This window comes from Coturnix japonica, chromosome Z, assembly GCF_054131305.1.
Source record: "Coturnix japonica strain WE chromosome Z, WE-NBRP24, whole genome shotgun sequence".
Taxonomy (NCBI): domain Eukaryota; kingdom Metazoa; phylum Chordata; class Aves; order Galliformes; family Phasianidae; genus Coturnix; species Coturnix japonica.
In genome coordinates, this window is record NC_140702.1 from 4,230,124 (window position 1) to 4,250,463 (window position 20,340).

At 47.0% G+C, this 20,340-nt stretch overlaps 2 protein-coding genes and 1 long non-coding RNA gene across 5 annotated transcripts; all 3 read left to right on the top strand.

Annotated features, from left to right (window-relative positions):
• Positions 1-7,517: 7,517 nt before the first annotated feature.
• On the top strand, positions 7,518-10,100 carry LOC146753601 (obscurin-like). The gene is made up of 4 exons (XM_085529391.1): positions 7,518-7,524; positions 7,934-8,203; positions 8,896-8,990; positions 9,400-10,100. Exons 1-4 carry the CDS (start codon positions 7,518-7,520, stop codon positions 9,436-9,438), a joined length of 411 nt encoding a protein of 136 aa, XP_085385517.1. The 3' UTR covers positions 9,439-10,100.
• Positions 10,101-11,080: 980 nt separating this feature from the next.
• On the top strand, positions 11,081-14,805 carry LOC146753602 (uncharacterized). Of its 3 annotated transcripts, none has more exons than XR_014940062.1 (5): positions 11,081-11,988; positions 12,750-12,879; positions 13,325-13,431; positions 14,535-14,607; positions 14,735-14,805. It is a non-coding gene; the product is annotated as an uncharacterized LOC146753602 (long non-coding RNA). The 3 variants fall into 3 exon arrangements; XR_014940061.1 differs by having other exon boundaries at positions 12,769-12,879; XR_014940060.1 differs by lacking the exon at positions 11,081-11,988 and having other exon boundaries at positions 12,512-12,879.
• Positions 14,806-15,156: 351 nt separating this feature from the next.
• Positions 15,157-19,953, top strand: LOC146753603 (rho GTPase-activating protein 32-like). Its single transcript, XM_085530658.1, has 12 exons — positions 15,157-15,275; positions 15,388-15,465; positions 15,650-15,731; positions 16,008-16,151; positions 16,573-16,675; positions 16,836-16,968; positions 17,461-17,543; positions 17,651-17,758; positions 18,024-18,163; positions 18,412-18,613; positions 18,975-19,120; positions 19,439-19,953. Exons 1-12 carry the CDS (start codon positions 15,162-15,164, stop codon positions 19,873-19,875), a joined length of 1,770 nt encoding a protein of 589 aa, XP_085386784.1. The 5' UTR covers positions 15,157-15,161; the 3' UTR covers positions 19,876-19,953.
• Positions 19,954-20,340: the final 387 nt, after the last annotated feature.

The following is a 20,340-nucleotide window of genomic DNA, read 5'->3' on the forward strand; positions in this document are numbered from 1 at the left end:
TTCCAGAAGCCTTTATTAACATGGAAGATGGGTGCTGGTAAGAAAGGATGGGAAGACTGCCTTACTGATTCCAAGAGAATTACTTATCCTCAAATGATTTTTCCTGATCAAAGTTAGAGCCTCTCACAGGTAGTCGAGACCAACAGGTTGTTGTTGCACAATCAACAGGCACAATCCAGATGATCAGCTGAGGAGAATAAAGCATCATGCCAAGGGTACTAGATAAGTGAGCAGCTTGAGATCTGCACATTTATGTGATGCTCATGGTCTTAGACAATATTTCTTTAGTGTGGTCACATTGAATGAAAGCAAAATCTAAGATGAATGAAAATATACACAGGAGAAGAAGCCTCTGAGGCTTCTGAAGTGTTATGACCAGAAGACATAAACTCTGTTAAAGCAAACATTTCTCTCTGTTTTTTGTGTTCTTCCAGGGAGGCCTTGATTACCTTGTAAAAGGAACTTCAGGAGTGTGATGAGCTAAGATGAAGATGCTGGTTTTAGTATTGCTCTAAGTTGAATGTAAGAACAATTGAATTAGGGTTATATGCTTTCTCTGGGACGATAAGGTTTTTTATCCTGAGGGAAAGAGCCAGCTTTTCATGGGCTATATGTGGGCTTTGTCAAGGGCAGACAATCCAGTCTGTCAGGAAGCAATTTGAGGTGCTTCAGGTTTGTGAGCTTGTCTTTTTGTTTTTCAGGCGGATATTTGGAGCATGGGTGTACTGCTGTATGCTCTGCTGTGTGGGTTTTTCCTTTGGATGATGACAATATGATGGGACTCTACAGGAGGATAACAGTGGGTATCAGTGGTGCTAGAATACACTGAGAAGGGAAATGTTGCAGCAAATATTGACCACGTTAGCTTGATATAAATTGAAATAACGAGGCCTTTGCTCCTGACAGGTGCTGCAGTGAGATTTACCAATAAGAGCAAAGATGTAGAAAAGATCTGCGCTTGGCTGCGTGAGGAAGCCAAACTGCAGGCTGAGCTTTCAGACACAGGCGCTACTGTGGAGTGCATGAAGGATGGGAAGTAGCTCAAGGCCAGTGAAGAATATGAACTGCACATTGTGGGGAAGAAACACACCCTCAAAATTCACAGCGTCTCAATGGATGATGCTGGAAGTTGTCAGTGCATCTGTGAGGGGGATAAACTGCTCTATCAGCTTTCAGTGAAAGGTATGTGACAGTCTTGGCTGTCCTCTTCCTGCCCAGGGCCAGCAGACTGCATTCACCTGACTCCCCGACAGTCCAGCTGTTGTCAGACAGCATCTGGGGTGTTTTCAGTGGCTGTTTTGACTTGAACTGGCCAGTCTGCTTTGTAGAGCCATTTGATTTCTGTGTTCTGTGCTGTGATTCATCCCTAAGATATAGAGGAAATCAAGGGAAAGATAGGAAAAAGAGCATTCCAGCCTTCCTGCTCTTCTCTCAGGGTGGCCACGAGAGATGATGTCAACAGCTCTTTTTGTAGCAGTGATCCCAAATGTAGAAGAGACCTGTGAAGAGTCACAGGGATGTTCACTTAGCTGTCATTCCATGGTGGGCTTTTTCTGACGCAGATGTAGAGAGAAACTGAACTTTCCCACGCAGGGAAAGTCTGTTTTGCTGCAGGGTGTAGGTCTGAACTCTGAGATCCACACGCTGGGCCTTGATTGCAATAAATGAGAGCCCTTTGTTTGCTCCAGTGGAAGACTTTCCATTTCTGCAGTACCCTCTGCAGATGACACAAATTCAAATGCACCTTCTTCCCAGCAGCAATTGCCTTTTTTTTCACACTGAGTATGCATGAGGCTCTTCATCATATTCTGCTGGCTTGTCACCCTTGTTGATCCATGGAGAAACAACAAAGCCCTAGAGTAGTGTATGCACTTTGGCATTGGAGAGCTTACTTAATTGCTTCTTCTCAAAGAACAAACTCCAGAGAGGCATGGAGACAGCTCCAAACAGAATTGAATAATGGGACTAAATTGATGGAGAGCAGAACTTCCTGCCAAGGCTTGTCAGCTAGTCTTAATTTTGCTTTTCTTCTCTCTCTTTGTCACGTTAGCATAATATTTCATACTGGCAGTTCTGCCCACAGAATTAACTGGCACAGGCTGCCCAGGGAGGTGGTGGGATCCCTGGAGGTGTTGAGGAACTGTGGAGATGTGGCCCTGATGGATGTTATCAGGGGGCATGGTGGGGTGGGTTGGGGTTGGAATCAAAGGAGGACCCCCATGTATTTCAGCAGGAAGCACTACTGGTAATAAGACCTTTGGAGCAAATCCTAGTAGGGCCACGCTCAGCTGGTCCAGTTTGGAGGCTGTTCCTCCTTCCTGCAGTATCTGCAGTGAAAACCAGCAGCTGCTTTTGTGTGGCTGGGCTCACATCCAGCAGTGGTGAGGTGACTACAATTATTCCACTGTGTGTTAATAGAGGCCAGTTTCATCATCTAACTTTTGCGCTCCAATTAACTTCCATAAAGGAATTCTGTTTTTCTTTTCCGTCCTAAGTGTTGTCTCCATCTTTTAGGCTCGATTTGTTTTCCAGGGGGTTACAATGCAGTAATAGAACACCCTCCATTTATTTCCTTCTAGTTTGCTTGTTCCAATTCTTTCCTCAGTTTTCCGAGTTTAGACATTTTCTTTAAGCCCTGGGCTTCTTCCTTTGGCTCTGTCCCCTGTACAGTGTATGTCCTTCGACTTGTGGAGATAAGGTAATCTGGTATGTGGTTTATAAAAGCTGCCAATTTGCCAGCTTCTGAATTAGAATCTAGCAATTAGAACTAGGATTAAACGTGCACGTTTGGTCTTATGATAAATGAATGCCTCATGGTCAGCAATGTCCCTGCAGTTCTTTACCATCATACATATTTTGTGTGTCCATATTTTGTTTCAGCACTGGCAGACGTCATAAACAAAGAGACAACTGTAGGAGTTATCAGGGCCGTTGCTGGAAAACAAGCTGAATTTGTTTCTGAGACCTCTGAAGCCAATGTCATGGTGAAGTGGTACAAAAATGGCAAAGAAATCACGACCAGTAAGAAATTCACAACAGAAGATAAAGGTAAACTGCATAAGCTTGTGGCTTCAGTTGTAACAAAAGAAGACGAGGGAACATACATCTGCAGAATTGGAGATGACACTCTGATGTTTGATTTGAAAGTCTCAGATAAGTCTGTGGGGCAAACATGGGATCACAATCCATGTAAAGCACTTCAGACTTAATTCATTTGATTTGTCCAACCCTGTGGGTTTCCATTATTTAGGACAAAGATTGCATAGCTCTATTGAAGCAGTTCTGACCTTCCTGTTGTCCCTATGCAAATCCACAGTATGAGCAAATAATGTAACTGTGTTGTGATGAATTCAGGACAGCCTTAGCTCCAGCTGGGGCTGGAGTCACGACTGGAGCCCTCACATCTGGGCTTCATTCTTCTAGTTCATGAATTGCCTCAGCACTTACATCATCTTTAAACCTATGACTGAAATGTTCCTAAGTTCTTAGCATGGGAATCCAGTCTCCTCTTTTGACAAATTAAACTCCACATTTGGAGAGTTGAGTGTCTCCTGCTGTACCCGAAGGACGTTGTGATCTCTGAGGTGTCTCCCTGAGGTGCTGTAAGCACAGCCATTAGCTCATAGTGCAAGTAAAGCACTGTCAGGTCAAGCCTGGAGGAGTAATGCTTGTCACTGACATGTTCCTGTTCAGGGTGGAGCTGGTGGGTTAAATAACACAAGAAATTGTCATTGAAATTCAATATCTGTGAAATTCAGCTGGCTGCATTCACAGAACCTGGCGTTAAGATCTGTTTTCTGGTTTATTTCTTGAGCCTCTTTTCCATAACCCAGTTTTCATTTATGAACTGAAGCTCTACTGAAAACCTTTCGCTGTAATCTATCTATGTGATATTGATTGATGCTATTAGTTCTTAACAGCTTGACTCTAGAGGGACTGTTCTTCTTAGGTCACCTAGTTTTAAAAGAATAGATGACTCCTGTCTATTACAATTTTTAACTCATTGTTTGTTCACTGATGCCATAAATGTGCCTGGCATAGCAATTGGCCTTGGTATATTCAGTGACTGAAAGCAACAGTTGTTGCTCTAAGAAATGCAATACTAAGCTGGGTCTGCCTGTAGCTGACAGCCATCAGCTTGCTCCTCAGGCAGGTTCTGTCTGGATGGAATGAAGGGCATGAAATACTGATGTGCTCCTCAAACGCTGCTTGTTAGCTTAGAGACAAGGTGTTGAATAGGTTTGTTCATGCATTGAAAACACGTTACTTAGCTGCCTTCATTTTAGCTTCAAAAGAACATGTGCAGAATACAGAATTGATTAGAAGAAATAAGAACTGTCTGCATAGAACTTACTCTTTCCTTACACAGGAGAATCAAGCACACGTTTGTATGTGAGTACCTCCAGAGGTGAAACTCAATCACCCAAATGTAATGAGCAGAGACATTACAATCAGTTCTAACTGTATCTTCATGCTGTGCTGAATAAGCCTGAGTCAGGATGTAAACCACTTTCTCTTTTTTTCTTCAGATGAAGCCATTAATGTTGTCAACAAGCCCAAAACGACTCCAGAAATATCAGTCAGTCCTTCTGAAGACCTGGAGCTGGTGTGTGAGGTGTCAGCTGCAAGCGGAGCTGTTGTATGGAAGAAAGATCAAACAGAGGTGAAGCAGGACCTAAGGACAACCATCATCTCCAAGGGGACGCACCGCAAGCTCATGGTCAAAAATGTGACCCTGAAACACTAAGGGAGCTACAGCTGTGAAACAAAAGATGACAAAGCAACATTCCAAGTGAAAGTCAGAGGTGAGAAAATGCTTGGAATCCCAGAGATAAAGGAACGCTTCATTTGGTGTGTCTTGCATTTGGAGGATCAACTGACAGCCTCTCTGGTGCAAAACATTTTGGCTCTTGGATTTTCTTTGTCATCTAGTGTCATAACAACACTTTTCTACATGTGCTTTTCCATCCAGGGATGAATTACTGCAACAAACCATAGGCAAGGAGGGTAACTTGTGCAGCTCTTGTAGTCAGCTGGTGTCTGCAGGGTTACAGTGCAAGAGCACACCAGGCATGCAAGGAGTGAGAAAAGGGGAGGTGTTTGAAGAGATCTGGTTACAAAATTTGAATGACACATTGAGGTGGAAAATGCCAATAATCAGACTGATAAATGGCCTGGGTTGCAAAGGCCCGCAGTGCTCATCCAGTTCCAACCCCCTCCTATGTGCAGGGTTGCATATGAAATGAAATGAAATGATATGCCTATCATTTCCCAAGGCAAAATGGAGGGGTAAGTATTTTCCTGTCTTAATGAGGCATCACGATGCTCCCTGTGAAGGGCAAGTATAGTGAAAACGGGGAACTGCAGTAAGCTCTGCAGCAGACTACAGCAAAACGGTGTGACTGTTGTGATGTCCCTGCAGAGAAAGAAGACGTGTTTACAAACAAGGACAAGGTAAAAAAGGAGGTGAAGGCTGTACTGACTCAAAATGCCACGCTGGGCTGCGAGGTGGCCCAGGAGAAGACGGAGGTGAAGTGGAACAAGGAGGGGAAACTGATCACCTGGAGCAAGAAGTTCAAGGCTGAGTCAGAGGGCAAACAGCGTCGGCTGGTGGTGAGCCAGGTGGAGAAGAAAGATGCAGGGGAGTACAGCTGCAAGGCTGCTGGCCAGAAACTCACCTTCAAGATTCATGTCACAGGTAAGACAGGTGTTGTCTGAAATACAGCAGAGAACAGTAAAGTAAAATCTAGTTCCTATTATACAGTGATCCAGTTGCAGTAGTCTGTGCTGAGGTATTTTCCCTATACTTGATTGCCTGGGTTTGTAGAAAGTATTTGGTTTTAGTATGGCACAAAGACCTGTTTCAGTCTGTCTGTAGAATAATTACTGATAGATGTACAGTGGAAGCAATATTCAAGATATTATTCAAATCTCTCCTGTGCCTGAGATCCCAAACTGTAATTCTTGTTCACCGAAACATTTGACTAAGATAAGTATGTGCAGTGAGGCTGGAGTGCATGTTGTACGTGCAGCCTTTCATGGCAGGAGAAGCAGGAACTTCTCCTAGTAGTACACTGCCTTTTTACTATGCCTTTATGTTGGAGGCTGCATCTGGTTAGGTGAGTCTGCTACTCACAGTAAGAGACCTGGTAGAGCTGACTATTCCCAGAGCTCAAAGTAAAATAGATATATGCAAATCACACACAAAGAACAAAGGACTGCGTTGGTGAGCATATTTCCTTTGTGTCTTTGACAGTCACAGTTGTGGCAATGGTAGAGGCCATGAGGAGTCTGTTCAGGAAGGCAGGAGTACTGTTCTGGGTCATGAAAAGGCAGCCAGTGGTTTGATTATCACATGGTTGGTCTTAGTTCCTTCAGTTCCTAAGTTCTTTCTTGCCTAGATTTGACACTTAGTTTCAACAGAAGAGCTGATATTCTCTAGTGAAGGCTATTAGTTTGGGCACAAGTGGTAACCTAAACCTGTTCCAAGCTGTACATACAAACCTGCAAGATGATCTCATTTCAGTCCCTCAGTCAATACTTTTTCTTTTCTTCCCTCAGAGCCAAAACCTGTGTTTATAAACCAGGAGAAGGTGCAGAAAGAGGTGAGTGCTGCCCTGGCAGCAAGTGCCTCCCTCAGCTGTGAAGTAGCACAGGATCCAAGCGAAGTAAAATGGTACAAGGATGGAAGACTGCTTGCCTCCTCCAGAAAGTTCAGAATGGAATCTGTGGGCAAAACACGGCGTCTGGTTGTGGAGCAGCTGGAGAAGAAAGATGCTGGAGAATACATCTGCGAGGCTGCTGGCCAGAAGATGACCTTCAAGTTGGAAACAACTGGTGAGCATTCGCTTTGGGAACACTAAGCAGCTTTGGTGGGGATGTGGATGTGGGGGAATGGGTGGTTTCATTGCCATGAGAGAACAGGCAGTGATGCTGTGAAACCAGATGGATGATGCTCAGCCTGGCCATGTGCCTCAGAGCTCTTTGCTCAAGGAAGCCAAGTGTGGTTGTGGGTTTGCTCTCAAGAGCACAGTTTGGTAGGGATGAGTTGGCGGTTGGACTAGATGAGCTTAGTGGTCTTTTCCAGCCTTAGTGACTCTGTGGTTCTCTGCTTCAGGAAAGACCTACTCGCTGACTTACACACGTGTCCAAGTCAAGGATGCAGCAGAAGTCAAATCTGTAGCAGAAAAGGCAGAATCTCGTGCCCATCTTACAGTGAAAGGTAATTCTGCTTCTGATGACGATTTTGCTTAAATTACCTTATGTTATAAACCAGCTAACATCCTTTGCACGAATGTCAAGGAGGTTAAACACCACCAGGACCTTTCACAGAAATTAAAACTACCTACCTACCTTTCTGCCCAAAAAATATCCAGCTTCTCTTTTGGGATTTACTTTTGCTAAGTAAAACAGATTATTTTCTTAGGAGGTTGATTTTCTACCATTAGACTTCAGATTTGTGTTTGAACATTGAGGGATAAAAGAGCACAGGGTTTGTTTTTTTTTAAATATATACAATGTTAGGTATATATATGATGTGAAGTGCGATACAGAGACCTTTACTAGGAGAAAACTTCTTGTTCAGAGCTAAGTTGCTGTATTTAACCAAAGTAATTATGTCTGTGTTTCATTGAACCTCTATTCCATTTCGTAATGTGAGGAGTTTGATATCGGGATGGGAAAATCATGGTTTGATTTGGATGTTGGAGTAAGAATCAGAAGATCTGGGCTCTCTTCAGGTTGTCAGTCTTATTGTCTGCCTTCTTAACAACATTCCTTTCTATTCTATTTTAATTACGTTTTAAGGCATTTTGAGCTGATAGGTGTAGTGTTCATATGCAGTAATGCTGACGTGAGTAAGTAGGGTGATAATGTAAGGGTTTTTTACATTCCTACTAAATCTCTGCTTTCTCTTGTTCCATCCTTCTTAAAGAGCAATCCATTAATCTAGTAAAGGAGCTGTGTGATGAGGATGTGACTGAGCCTGAAGAAGCCAAATTTGAATGCGAGATATCCATTCCTTCTGTGAAACCTCCCAAGTGGTATCTACGTGGGGAAGTCTTACAGGCTGGCAGAAACTTGATTATGCAGCAAGAAGGCTCCATCCACCGGCTGACCATACTGAAAACCACCACTGATATGACAGGCACCATTCAGTTCTCAATTGGCAAATCCAAATCCACAGCCAATCTGCTCGTCAGAGGTAACATATCCTGGCTTGGTTTACATCATGAAGATGAAGAATTAATTAACGTACAGTCTTCCTTCACTGGGGTCTTTGAAATATTGTGTGTGTGTCTGGAGGGTCTGCTCCATTTCCAGTTCAAAGTCGTTGGACACTAAATGAGACAGCTGCATCTGAGTAAAAGATGTGTATGAATAGTTGTGATGTGCTTACTGTTCAGATCTACAGAGCTGAGGTTTTGTCCTTGGCTATACCAAAGAAGTCAAATCAGGTGAAATTAATTGTATTTCTGAACTAGACAAGTTGAAGTTTGGTAGCACCTAAATTTGATGCAGTTTGTCATTGATTTCATCTGAAAGAAACTTCCAGGCTTTTTATCTGCTGTTGTTCCCAGCGTAAGAGTCTCCATTCACATCCTAAAGTACTTGATCTATTTTCAACTCACTCTTACTTGAATAAAAGTATCAACTGGGAGCAATTTAATAAGCACAGAACAAGAGCTGGACCTTGCATTTGGTAGATAATATACAGTATTACTTTATAGAAATGTAATCAATGGCATTCCCTATAGACAATCGTTTGTTTTACCTTTAGAGTCGTTCAAAGAACCATTGAGAACATGAAATTAATTGAAATGGAATAGACGCAAGAGACTTTCCTCTTCTTCCAATTGTCCTCATCCTTTCTTCTCTTCCACCCCTGCTTTGCAGATTACCATATAGAAATCACCAGGAAGTTGGAGGACAAGACAGCTTTGGAACATCATTCTGTCATCCTGTCCTGTGACTTCAGGCCTTCTCCAAAGGTTGTGAAACGGTTCAAGGTTCCATTACCAGTAAATCAGGAATGATCTGTTGAGGGAACTGTGGGAGCAAATATCCTCTAAGTATAAGCTGAAGGGATGGCCTTCACATCATCTAGCTGTACAACAAATTCCTATCTAGAACATGTGCATCTGAGAGCATCATCATCCAAGGCTCCCAGTGAGATCCTACCAGTACATGTATAATGGTATTGAACTTTCCAGATATCTTCTGGAATTGTCAAGCCTATGTAAATGGGTGGACTCTGTGGTCTTCTTAGACTCTTTCAATCTCTATGTGATGTTCTAGAAGTGAGGGCAAAGGAGATTCAGGACACCTCTGTATGCTTGGAACTTGTTGGGGTAACAAATCCCTTTGTCCTACACCCTCATCCCCCCTTTTTCCTTCCAGAAAAACCTGATTACTTTATCAAGGAACTTTCAGATCTGAAAACTGAAGGAAGTGGAACTGCATCAGCCAAGTTGTCAAGGCCTGGCTCTTGGTTGGTGAGTTGTGCCAAGGTCAGAGAGTTGGATTTTCTGGGCTTTGATACACGTCTTCAAGTTGCACGTTGTTTTATTTCTGATGTGTTGACCTGTTGAGCTCCAGCCCGAACTGGAGATCTAAGTATTAACTCAGAAGGAATTATTTAGTTGTTTGAGCTTCGACTGGAAATGCAGTGCCAAGGGCTGCACACAGTTGTGGCAGTTGTGGGAGTAAGGAAATGGCATCTGCTGGGTGAGTGCTTTGCTGGGTGGGCATCCCCCTGCTGACAAGGAGTCTCCACCAAGGGATGTGGATGCATGAGTGTGTGTGAGCACATGGATAGTGGGTGGACGCAGTGGCACAAATGTTGCTTGCACAAGGGTGTGCTGAGGAGTTGGGTTGCACACAGGTGCACACAAAGGGATGTTTTCTGGTAGGTGTAGGCACGTAGGTGTTCCCAGGGATGGTTTGCACACGTCTGTGAATGGAAATGAGGGCACATGATGCAGTGCGTGCATGGGGGTGTGCAAAGCAGGGAGGGTGGCACATGGGTATGCGTGTGCACATGGATGGGGAAGGCTGGGGTTACAGGTTGATCTGTGCTGAGGTGAGTGGGGGCTCACAGTGTTGCTCAGTGGTAGATTAGTTCACAGTGAGTGCTAACAGGAAACTCGTACACCCTTTTTGTTTCAGCTGTGCCAGCGCTGTGATCCCTTGCTGCTGGGATGGGGTGTTGGAAGGATGGAGTGCGTGCCGAGCTCTCATCTCTTGCAGGAATCAAGTGTAGAGCAAAAGGGATGTTTGGGCCAGGTGACCGCAAGAAGGCTGGCTGCTTTGGATGGTGGCAGCTGATGGAATCAGGTGCTCTGCGGACCGTTCAGCTTTTAACAGAAGTCAGGGGTCATGCAGCAAGAACGACTAGGTTCTCAAATGGCTTCAGACGTGCACACAGAGTACATCTGTCCTGCCGTGCCATCTCTGCTTCTTTTTTATGAAAGCATTTTCATGACCATGTGTTGGGCCTGTTTGCTTGTAGAAGGAGGAATGTTAGGTGCAGTTCTCACTGAGAACTTCTGCTATGATTTCTGTGAAATTTGAATCTTGAGTGTTAGCACAGTGAGTTGAAGGAGGGCTCTGGAAGCAAATTTGGTGCTGTTGAAGCACTGTGCGATGAGCAGGTCGGAGGTAACACGTGCTGGCAGCTGTGGAAACAACTTTGGGATTGAGGTGTGGAGGAAAGGAAAGGTGATGACGAAGCAGATGGCAAAGAGGTTCCTGGGGAAACTTCATGTTTGCTTTGGGATGGATCTGATCAACTTCTTGTTTTCTGGTGTCCAGCTGGGCTTTGGAGAGCAGTCTGCATCCCAGGTTCTGTCTGGTTAACTCATGCTAACGGCATGAGTTTCACCAGGGCCAATTGTTGGGTCCTGCATTTTGGTCACAACAACCCCAGGCAACCCTACAGGCTTGGGGAGGTGAGACTGGAAAGCTCCCAGACGGAAATAACCTTGGTGTGCTGATGGACAGTCGGCTGAATATGAGCCAGCAGTGTGCCCAGGTGGCCAAGAGGGCCAATGGCATCCTGTCTTGTATCAGGAGTGGTGTGGTGAGCAGGACTAGGGAAGTCATCCTGCCCCTGTACTCGGCATTGGTGAGGCCTCACCTCGAGTACTGTGTTCAGTTTTGGGGAGCTGAGCACAGGAAAGACATGGAGTTACTGGAGCAGGTCCAGAGAAGGGCAACAAGGCTCATGGAAAACTTGGAGAATCATCCCTATGAGGAGAGGCTGAGGAAGCTGGGGCTGTTTAGTCTGGGGAAAAGGAGGCTGAGGGGAGACCTTATTGCCCTCTTCCAGTACCTGAAATATTCTTACAGTGAGAGTGGGGCAGGTCTCTTCTCAATAGTGACAAGTGAGAGGACAAGGGGAAATGGCCTCAAGTTGCAGCAGGGCAAGTTTAGGTTGGATATTAGGAAGCACTTCTTTACAGAAAGGGTAGTTAGGTACTGGAATAGGCTCCCCAGGGAGGTGGTTGAATCGCCATTCCTGGTTGTGTTTAAGAGCCGTTTGGATGTGGTACTCAGGGATATGATTTAGTGTAGGGTTTTTAGAGTTAGGGTAGGCTGTGGTTGTACTTCATCATCTTCCAGGTCTTTTCCAACCTGGGTAATTCTATGATTCTATGGTAGGACCGGGTCTTGGGCCAGGCCAGGGTGAATCCAGTGACTGGAGTCCAATGGATTTGAGACCTGTGGTGAGAGGATGAGGCGTAGGAACAAGAACCTCTTTGGTCCGTATTAGCTCCTGCCGTTCCCTTTTTTGGTGGGGGATCAGTGTGGTTTTTTTTGTGTCAAGAACAGACTCATTGTGCAGCCTGTGAATGAATTCATTCTCACCTGCTGATTGATGCTCTTCTCTAGATGGAGCTGCAGTGGAAATGGACACTTGTGGTCCGATGTCCGACCCCCTCCCTCATGCTCCGATCATCCGAATTAGCAAGACCTGGCTGATGGTTGGTGAGTTGGCTTTTGTTGGCTTGGAGAAACGTCTTCCAGTTGCACCTCACATTATATCTGTTGTATTGAGCTCTCGATCTCCAGCCCAAACTGGATCTATGTATGAACACAGAAGGAGTAGTTTAGATCTATGTTTACCTTGACTGGAAATGCAGTGCCAAGAGCTGCACACTGCTGTGACAGCTCTGAGATTATGGAAAAGGTATCTGGTGGGTGAGCGCTTTGCTGGGTGAGCATCCCCCTGCTGAAGAGCAGGCAGCTGTTGTGTTTGTAGACAGAATCATCCGTGGGGATTGGAGGCGTTTCCAGCCTTCCAGCTCTTGGCTGTTGCTGAGAGAGTAGAGCTTCCTGCCCAGAGAGAAGGAGCAGCAGAAGGGATCCCATGAGAGCAGCCTTAGAAGCCTTTCAGACAAAGCAGGTGGATCAGGCTGTGGCCTGTGCCTGTGGTTTGCAGTGAAGCCAGCAGGCTTTGCCCCAAGCAGAATGAGCTGTGGGTGCAGCATCCAGCAGTGCAAGTGGCCAACAGCTGGAGACAGCATCACCTTGAGCAGCACTCTTGAGGGAAATGCTGAGTGTGAAGGAAGGCCACGAAGAAGAGAGTAGCTTGTGGCTGTGTTCACGGGGTAAGGTTTTTCCTTCCTGAGCTGTTACCTCTCAGGTGCTGTGTGAGTCTTCTGCAGTGTGCCTACAGCTGTGCGATGTGCTCTGCAGGAAGCGCTGATGTTGCACATGCAGCCCTGTCTTTCATGTCTCATGTCCAGTTCCACATTTTGTTTGAAGCACCATCTTAGAGGCAGCCTTGATTTCTGCAGCCCCGAGCTTTGTGCCACGAGAGCTCTCCTGCTTCTCGCTGTGATGTGAGACCAAATGGAAGGCCCTGCAGAAGTCTGGGTAGGTGATGTCAGTTGCTGTTGATTTCCCAACCCATGCTGGGAAAAGCAGGGAATGGTACTGGGGGACATCCCGGTGGTGGGATCCTGCCTCATCAGAACTGAATGGCTGTTCTGATCCATGTATTTTAACCTGAGTGAATCTGACAGTAATGAGAAAGGGGAGGGACCTGTGGGAAGAAAATGTATGTGCCGCAGTTTGTGGTGCAAGGTGTTCTAGGAGCTGCTGGTAACAGTGCCCAGAAAGCTTGCTTTTTTGATGGGGAGATAATTAACTAGGTTATTTTAATGAATCTATTTTCTTTCTGTTCATCATTCATACTACCTCTCAAAAAACTGTCTGTGGATTCTCAAGTAGTATTTCTTGCTAAAGAGAATTCATGTGCACCCTTCCTATTTGTCTGCTCAAATTATCTTGCAATCATCTCTGTCTGTGTTTCTTTTAGACCCAGAGATGGAGCAGAGTGGAACACAGACTTGGGTGGTTCTTCATTCAGGAGCAGGGACACGTCATGCTCATCTGAGGTGTCTGGCTGACAGCAAGAGCAGAGAGGTAAGTTTCATAGGGTCGCGTGCCCATTTTATTTTATTTTTAATTCATGATGCATAGAGGCGTTCCCCAGACAAAGTGAGCATTTCTCAACTGGACTTTCTAGAAATGAGCTAGGCAGTGAAAATGGGTTTGAAGCATTCCTAAGAGCCCCGCAAGAGAATGCTGAGAGTTAATCTGGCACCCTCCTTTGGAAACGTCCGTTGTCTGTCAGCTCTTCAGCTGTGCCCTAACACCTCCCATTGCGCTGCCACACCAGGATAGAATTCCAAGCCCACACTGAGTCCTGGAATGTTGTGGTGCCGTGTTGGAATCAGATGTGACCACGTGGTCTTGGCTCCCCGCCTTGTGGGGGGTCATGGTGGACCAGGCTGTTGGCCGTTGGTGATGTCATAAGCGTCTGGAATGAGGGGAGGAGCGGTGCGTTCTGTGTTCCTTTGTGGGTGAGCTAGTGGTCGGAGTGGTTGATTGCTTTGTTGTTCTTGTGCCTTTAGTGCCATTAGTGCTGTTAGTTAGTTAGTTCTGTTAGTTAGTTAGTTCTGTTAGTTAGTTAGTTCTGTTTGTTACTTAGTTCTGTTTGTTAGTTAGTTCTGTTTGTTAGTTAGTGACTTTAGTTAGTTAGTGCATTTAGTTAGTTAGTGCCGTTAGTTAGTTAGTGCCTTTAGTTAGTTAGTGCCGTTAGTTAGTTCCTTTAGTGTTTTTTTCTTCACACCATCGTGTGCAGCAGCTTGTAGGTAAGCTGAGCTGACGTGGGATGGATGGGTGGGCAGTGAGGTGTAGAGAACTGCTGGCTGTTTGAGCTCACAGCACCGTATTGCTTACTCTTGACCATCAGACGTAATTCTCCCCTGGTACACACGTTCCAAAGGGGGTATCAGTAAAGTTGGCACCTGTCCCGTGCTTCTTCCATTGTCTTTGCTCAGTAGTGGAAGCGTTGTAAAGTTGCTGGGTGGACAGGCATCACGTAGCCTGAGACTCAGCATGTCTTGTAGCAAGTGGATGGGACGGTTGTGCTGTGTGTGTTATTCCATGGCTGTCTCAGCCCTGCTCACTGACCTGCTCTTTCTCTCTCCTCTCCTCACCCTCTGCCCACTGCCTCGGTGCAGCTTTTGCTCTCATTCCATCTGAGCAAAGCGACAAGGAACTGCTGCAGATAGCTTGAGGTGATCTCACTGCCAGGTACGTGCCATGTTTTGTCCCCCCGCATGGTTTTGGCTCAGGGTATGCGCGGGTAGCTCTGAAGAAGTCTGTCCATAATGTGCTGTGTGAATAGAGAAAACAGAAGTGTGTTTCTGCTCTGTTCCAGCTCTTCACACTTGCTGTGATGGGTGTCGCGTGCAGTGGGATCAGCCGTGAGCCTGAGCTGGCGGCGACAGAGGTACAGTATGAAGCTCTGGCTGGTCTTTGTTCACTGTGTTGAGCCATTAGAAGGAGCTGCAGATGTACTCTCCTGCTTGAAAGAATGGGCCAAAAAGGGCCTGGCCAGCTGTCTGCGCCAGTGCCATTGCTGATTAGTCTGGGTAGAGAGAGATGCATCTTTGCATGGCCTGGCAATGCACGCCAGGAAGAGAAATAACTGTGATGAGACGTGCAGCTCCTTCTGAAGTGCTCCTGATAAGGACGGAGTGCATTTGCTGCAGCTTTCTCTGCAGATGTGCTCCTCATCTTCAAATCCTCCTGGTTTGTCCTCAGCTCCTGACCACGGCCTGTTCTCTGTTTTGCAGGCTGATAACATGCGGAAGCCACAGCTGGAGCGTGTAGTGTCATCGATTAACGTTCCAGCGATTGCGGCAGCCCATGTTATTAAGTCCTACGTCGCCCAGGGGCCGGGTGAGCTCTCCCTTGAGGTAAGCAGTTAGAGGCATTCCTTGTTGTCATGCATAGAAGGAGGCAGTCATTTGAGCTGTGTTTTCCTACCAGATTTTCTGAATGTGGGATTGACTATTTAATCTCTTGCAGGTCGGAGATCTGGTGAGCATTGTTTCTATGCCACCAAAGGAGCTGAGCCCCTTTTGGAGAGGCAAGCGTGGCTTTGAGGTAGGCACACGTTTCTGACTAGAGAGCAGAACTTCAGTACAGTCGGGTATCTCAGGCTGGAGGTGCTCTGCCTGCACAGGATAGCGTCTGGATACAAACGGTTTCCCTGTGTAGGTGTCAGAGGACCTTCCCTTTGGCTCTGGGCTTGGGCTAATGCCCACCTGTCTTTTTGTTCTTATTACAGGTTGGGCTTTTCCCTGGTGATTGCGTTGAACTCATCAGAGGAAAAGTTCCCGATTCCCTCGTCAATTCATTGCCAGAGCCAGGTACGTATGTTACATTTGATAATTCGGGTTAGTAAAATGGGATCAAAATGTGGGTTTCAGGGGATTTGTTAATGCCCAAGTTCAGCAAGCTTAGCAAGAGGACTGCATTAAGGTCCTTGGGCACCTCCAGGGATGGGGAAAATCTGTTCTTGCATGTCCTTGTTGGGAATGCTCTTCCCGTTGTTACATGCCCTGTTGAATGCATTATGTTTGGCCTTGTCCAACTGAGCCAAGCCTGAAATTGAAATGAATTGGATTCTTTGTTTTGTTGTGCAGTGCCAAGGAGACGGGGCAAGCTCATCCCCTTCCTTCGTTCCCTGGTGAAGGCCCGTCCAAGGAGAGAGGCGGAGCCGGAGCCAAAGAAGGAAGGGGTGTTTGGATGTGACCTGGGAGAGCACCTTCTCCGCTCTGGCCGTGATGGTAAGGAACAGCCCATTCCTGAGATCTTGCTCCATTGGGCATCTAAAGGTGAAAGGGAGATCATATCCAGCAATTGTTTCAGCCTGAAAACGTAGGAAGCCTTCTGGACACAGAGAGCATCCTGCATCCTTTTTGTAGCTCTTCTGGTCTTTAGATTCCCGAGGGAGCTGTGATGGGACTTGCAGTGTCTGTGGCTTTGCCAGAATTACTTTCGCCAGGCTGTTGATAGGTCGTGGCATTTCTGGAAAGCCAAGAACACATCTCTGTGCAGTTTCCTCACAGCTGTCTCTGCCAGCTTTCTCCCCTCTGGAGGAAGCAAGCAGTATCTTGGCTGGCCTTAGAGGATGGGATGTGAGAAGGGCACGGCCTGATCCAGGACTTGAGTAAGAAGCTAAGCTAACCAGTGTCTCTTGTTCTGTAGTCCCCCAGGTCCTGCAGAGCTGTGCTCAGTTTATTGAGCAGAATGGCGTAGTGCGGGGCATATACCGCCTGTCCGGCGTCATGTCCAAGATCCAGCGACTACGGTAAGAGTGCTGCGACTGACACAGCTGTCAGTAGGGGCCCGTGCCATGCTGCGGGCATTCAGAGGAACCCCTTCCTTTTCTTGACTGTATTTTATGTGGCTTTGGACTTGTTTTCGTCTTTCTCAAAGCCCTCTGCCCAATTCTGTGTCCTTCTCTGCAGCCATGAATTTGATACGGAGCAGATTCCCGAGCTCAGCGTCCGAGACATTCACAGCGTGAGCTCCCTGTGTAAAATGTACTTCAGGGAGCTCCCAAACCCTCTGCTGACTGACCAGCTGTATGACAAGTTCTCGGTAAGCACAGGGGAATGTCTTGGTAAAGACACGTACCTGTTCCCTGGGCGTCCTGTCTAGTGGTTGCAGCAGTGCCCCAGCTCTGAGGTCTTCTTTCTGTTAGCCCCATGAGGCATGTCTTTGCCACATCCTGCCTCTCACTGATGGCACTTGTGGTGCCAGGAGGTGCTTATTTAAGCTATTCACTATGCTTGTGAGAATTCCCTTTCCTTTGCTGTTCCTCAGCTATTGGTAGAATGAGGTTAATAGCATCTTGGAGACAAATGCCTGCTGCCAGGAGCTGCACTGTGCAATCAGGCAGTAAAGCCCCCAGAGCTTGCACTGCTTGGCCTTGATGGCACAGGCTGCATGCTGCTGTGTTCCCCTGATGCCCCTTGGAAGGCATCGAGTCTGCCTCGGTGCTGACCACCAGCGCGCTGTCCTCATGGTTCCCAAACCTGTGGCAGCTCTCCAGCCTGACTGGTGTCTGAATCCCTTCCTGCCTTTTTCCAGGACGCTGCTGCTGCTGCTGCAGAGGAGGAACGGATGCAGAAAATGCAGGATGCCATCCAGCAGCTGCCCGCTCCTCACTACAGGTCAGTGCTGTGCTGGGTCTGCTGAGCTGGATGAAGTGAGATTTGTTTTGTGCACTGCAGCACGGCTTGCTTTTTGGTGCTGAACATCTGCCTCTCTTGTTTTCCAGGACCCTGGCGTTCCTAATGAGACACCTGGCATCTCTGGCCGGGAACTGCTCCGACACCAGCATGGACGCTAAGAACTTAGCGATTGTGTGGGCTCCAAACCTCTTAAGGTAAACTTCTTTTTCCGTTTCAACATGATACTTAGTTCTGCTCTCCCCCAACCCCAGGGGCACAATTTCTAGATGACAGTTTCTACTCACTTGTTTAGCTGGGACTGCTGTGTCCCTGATCATCCAGGAGAATTTCGTCAGTGGTATCGCTGTTTGCCCACTGTGGAAGTCTCCAGAGCCCAACTTGACAGTTTTTGGCTACAGAAATTCAGACTTGGGGAAATGATCTTGGGGAAATGACTTGTATGATCTGCCTTTTCTTCAGATCCCAGCAGAGCCAGTCTGCATGCGCCAGCGGAGAAGCTGCCTGTAAGGAGCTGCAGACACAATCAGATATCGTGGAGTTCATCATAACCCATGCAGATGTTCTGTTCAGCTCCGAATCCAAACCAGCCGTGGGAGAGGGTGAGCGTATTCCTTCATTATCTTGATCTGACACCTTGATCCAATTCAGGGCTTCTCCAAAACCTTTAAAAATGTTTTTGCTGTCGAGGAGACAACAGGCTCTGAGCACACGGTTATTTTGAGCTCCTCTTCTTCCAGTGGCTTGGATAAGCAAATCTGTGAGAAGTGCAGAACTGGGATCTGTGATTCTGTGATGGCTGTGCTGCTGCTTTCTGATCCTAAGTCTTACCTGTGGTTTTCCCTTGCAGGGCACATTTCTCAGCCTGGGCCAAAATCTGTGTGTGTGTCTCCTCCATGCGCAAAGCTGCTCACTGTGCAGGAGGCGCAGGCCGAGAGGAGAGGCCAGAGCAGCACTCCTACTGCAACAGGGAGCAGCGAGATAGAAGAGGGGGAGGTCCCTGCAGCTGTACCAGGCAACTTCCACACTGTCATTGATCTTCCATCTAAAAGGTAAAAAGGACTTCCCTTTCCAGCCCCTATCTTCATTGGTCGGGTGGGTTTTATTGGTTTATTTTTTGTCCATTATATATATATGAGCCTGCCAGCTCCTGTCCTGTCCAGCTGTGTAGCCTTTACTCACATGCTCTGCATCTTGATTGACATGGTTGAGAGGAATGTAGCCAGCAGGACTTGAGGGCTGAGCTGTAGGAATGGAAGCGTCCTCTGCTGTTTAAAACAGAGCGCGTTTCTAAGCTGTGTTTCAGCAGAAAGCACACAGTGCCAGGAATGTGCAACTATTGGCAAAGGCTCGGTGCAGCTCTTCCCTCACCCTGCACCACGACTGACAGCATGCTCTGTTTTCTCTCTCCAGACCAAGTTCTCCCAGTAGGAGGGCAGAGTCAGCTGCTGGCAGTTGGTGTTCCTGTTTCTGCCTGCACAGACCATCCAGTGTGGCCGAACACCAACTGCAGAGCAGTGCTAGGGAGCCCTCTGAAGCAGAAGTCTTAGTCCTGGCAGGTAAGGATGCAGATCCAGCTTTCAAAACACTGCTTGTCATCAACATGGGTAGAATTCTTGCTTTCAGTGGGCTTGTACCTCCTTGTGGTGTTCAAGCCCGTGCCTGACATCTACAGTTGACCCCTGTCATTCCCAAATGAGTCTCTTGTCAACACAAGAGCTGGACCTGCACGAGGATCACTTTCAAGACATGACCCTGTTGCTAGAAGCCTATTTGCTTCTGCCCACCACCACTACATAGCCAAATGTCAAGAACCTCTTTCATGATTCATCTTGCGAACGTTCGACACTAACCACTGTGCATCTACTCCTTCCTAGGTGAATCGAGCCCTTATGTAACTCAAGGACGCAGGGCAGATGATGATGCAGCATCCTGTGCTTCCATCACTGTGGAGCTGTTAGGAAGCACAGGATGCTGCAGTTCAGGTGACAGCCTTTCAAATGACAGCAACGATGAAGAAAGGAATGTCATCCTCGTTGAAGTTCTCATTCACCCCATCCCTGATGAAGCTGCTGACCTGAGCCTGCCAGACACCTCAGGCACCAGCAATGATTGTGACCAAGTGCTATTCCAGGACAGTCCAGCCCAAGCACAGCCCGAGTGCCCCTACAGCAGCATCACCATGCAGGCTCAGGTCAGCATCACAGAGGAGAAGCCAAACATCTTGGAGGGGGATGTAGGATCAAACCATGAGTCCCAGGCTCCGGGCAACAGCACGGTCTCTGAGACAGTCTCAACAGACAACAGAGGATGAATCCCATCATTCTGCCACACCTCACACCCCCTCCTTTCTTCTATTGAATAAAGGCACGCTCGTGCTCAATCAGTGCCATGACTGAATTCTGAGTTTTCATTCGCAGAGATTGGGATGAGTGCAAGAAACATCAAGGCAGCTCAGCTTGCAACGCTCTGGCTGTGGGGTGCATGCAGGGACACTGTAACCATACAGGGAAAGGCTTCCACTGCTTCCTCAAGCTGTAGTCCAGCCCTGCTACTGCTCTGTGGCACAAAGCCCTGAGGGATGTTCCATATTGTTAACCTAAGTGAAGCCAGCTTCATGCACTGTGTTTTGTTGTTGCTGGGTGAGAGGGGGATGCACGTTGGTGAGAAGATGAGCATTGCTGGATCTGCCACGAGTGTCCCTTCTGCCTCTAAGAATATGTCCTAAGTAGGATGTGAACACTGCTGGCACTTCCTCATTGCACGTGCTTGGAGGATC

Coding starts and splice junctions, on each gene's coding strand:
- LOC146753601 (XM_085529391.1), top strand. Junction 8,204..8,895: donor AGCCAATCTGCTCGTCAGAG/GTAACATATCCT, acceptor CCTGCTTTGCAG/ATTACCATATAGAAATCACC. Junction 8,991..9,399: donor ACTTCAGGCCTTCTCCAAAG/GTTGTGAAACGG, acceptor TTTTCCTTCCAG/AAAAACCTGATTACTTTATC.
- LOC146753603 (XM_085530658.1), top strand. CDS start 15,162: ATGCGGAAGCCACAGCTGGAGCGTGTAGTGTCATCGATTAACGTTCCA. Junction 15,466..15,649: donor GAGGCAAGCGTGGCTTTGAG/GTAGGCACACGT, acceptor TTCTTATTACAG/GTTGGGCTTTTCCCTGGTGA. Junction 18,164..18,411: donor CAAACCAGCCGTGGGAGAGG/GTGAGCGTATTC, acceptor TTTCCCTTGCAG/GGCACATTTCTCAGCCTGGG.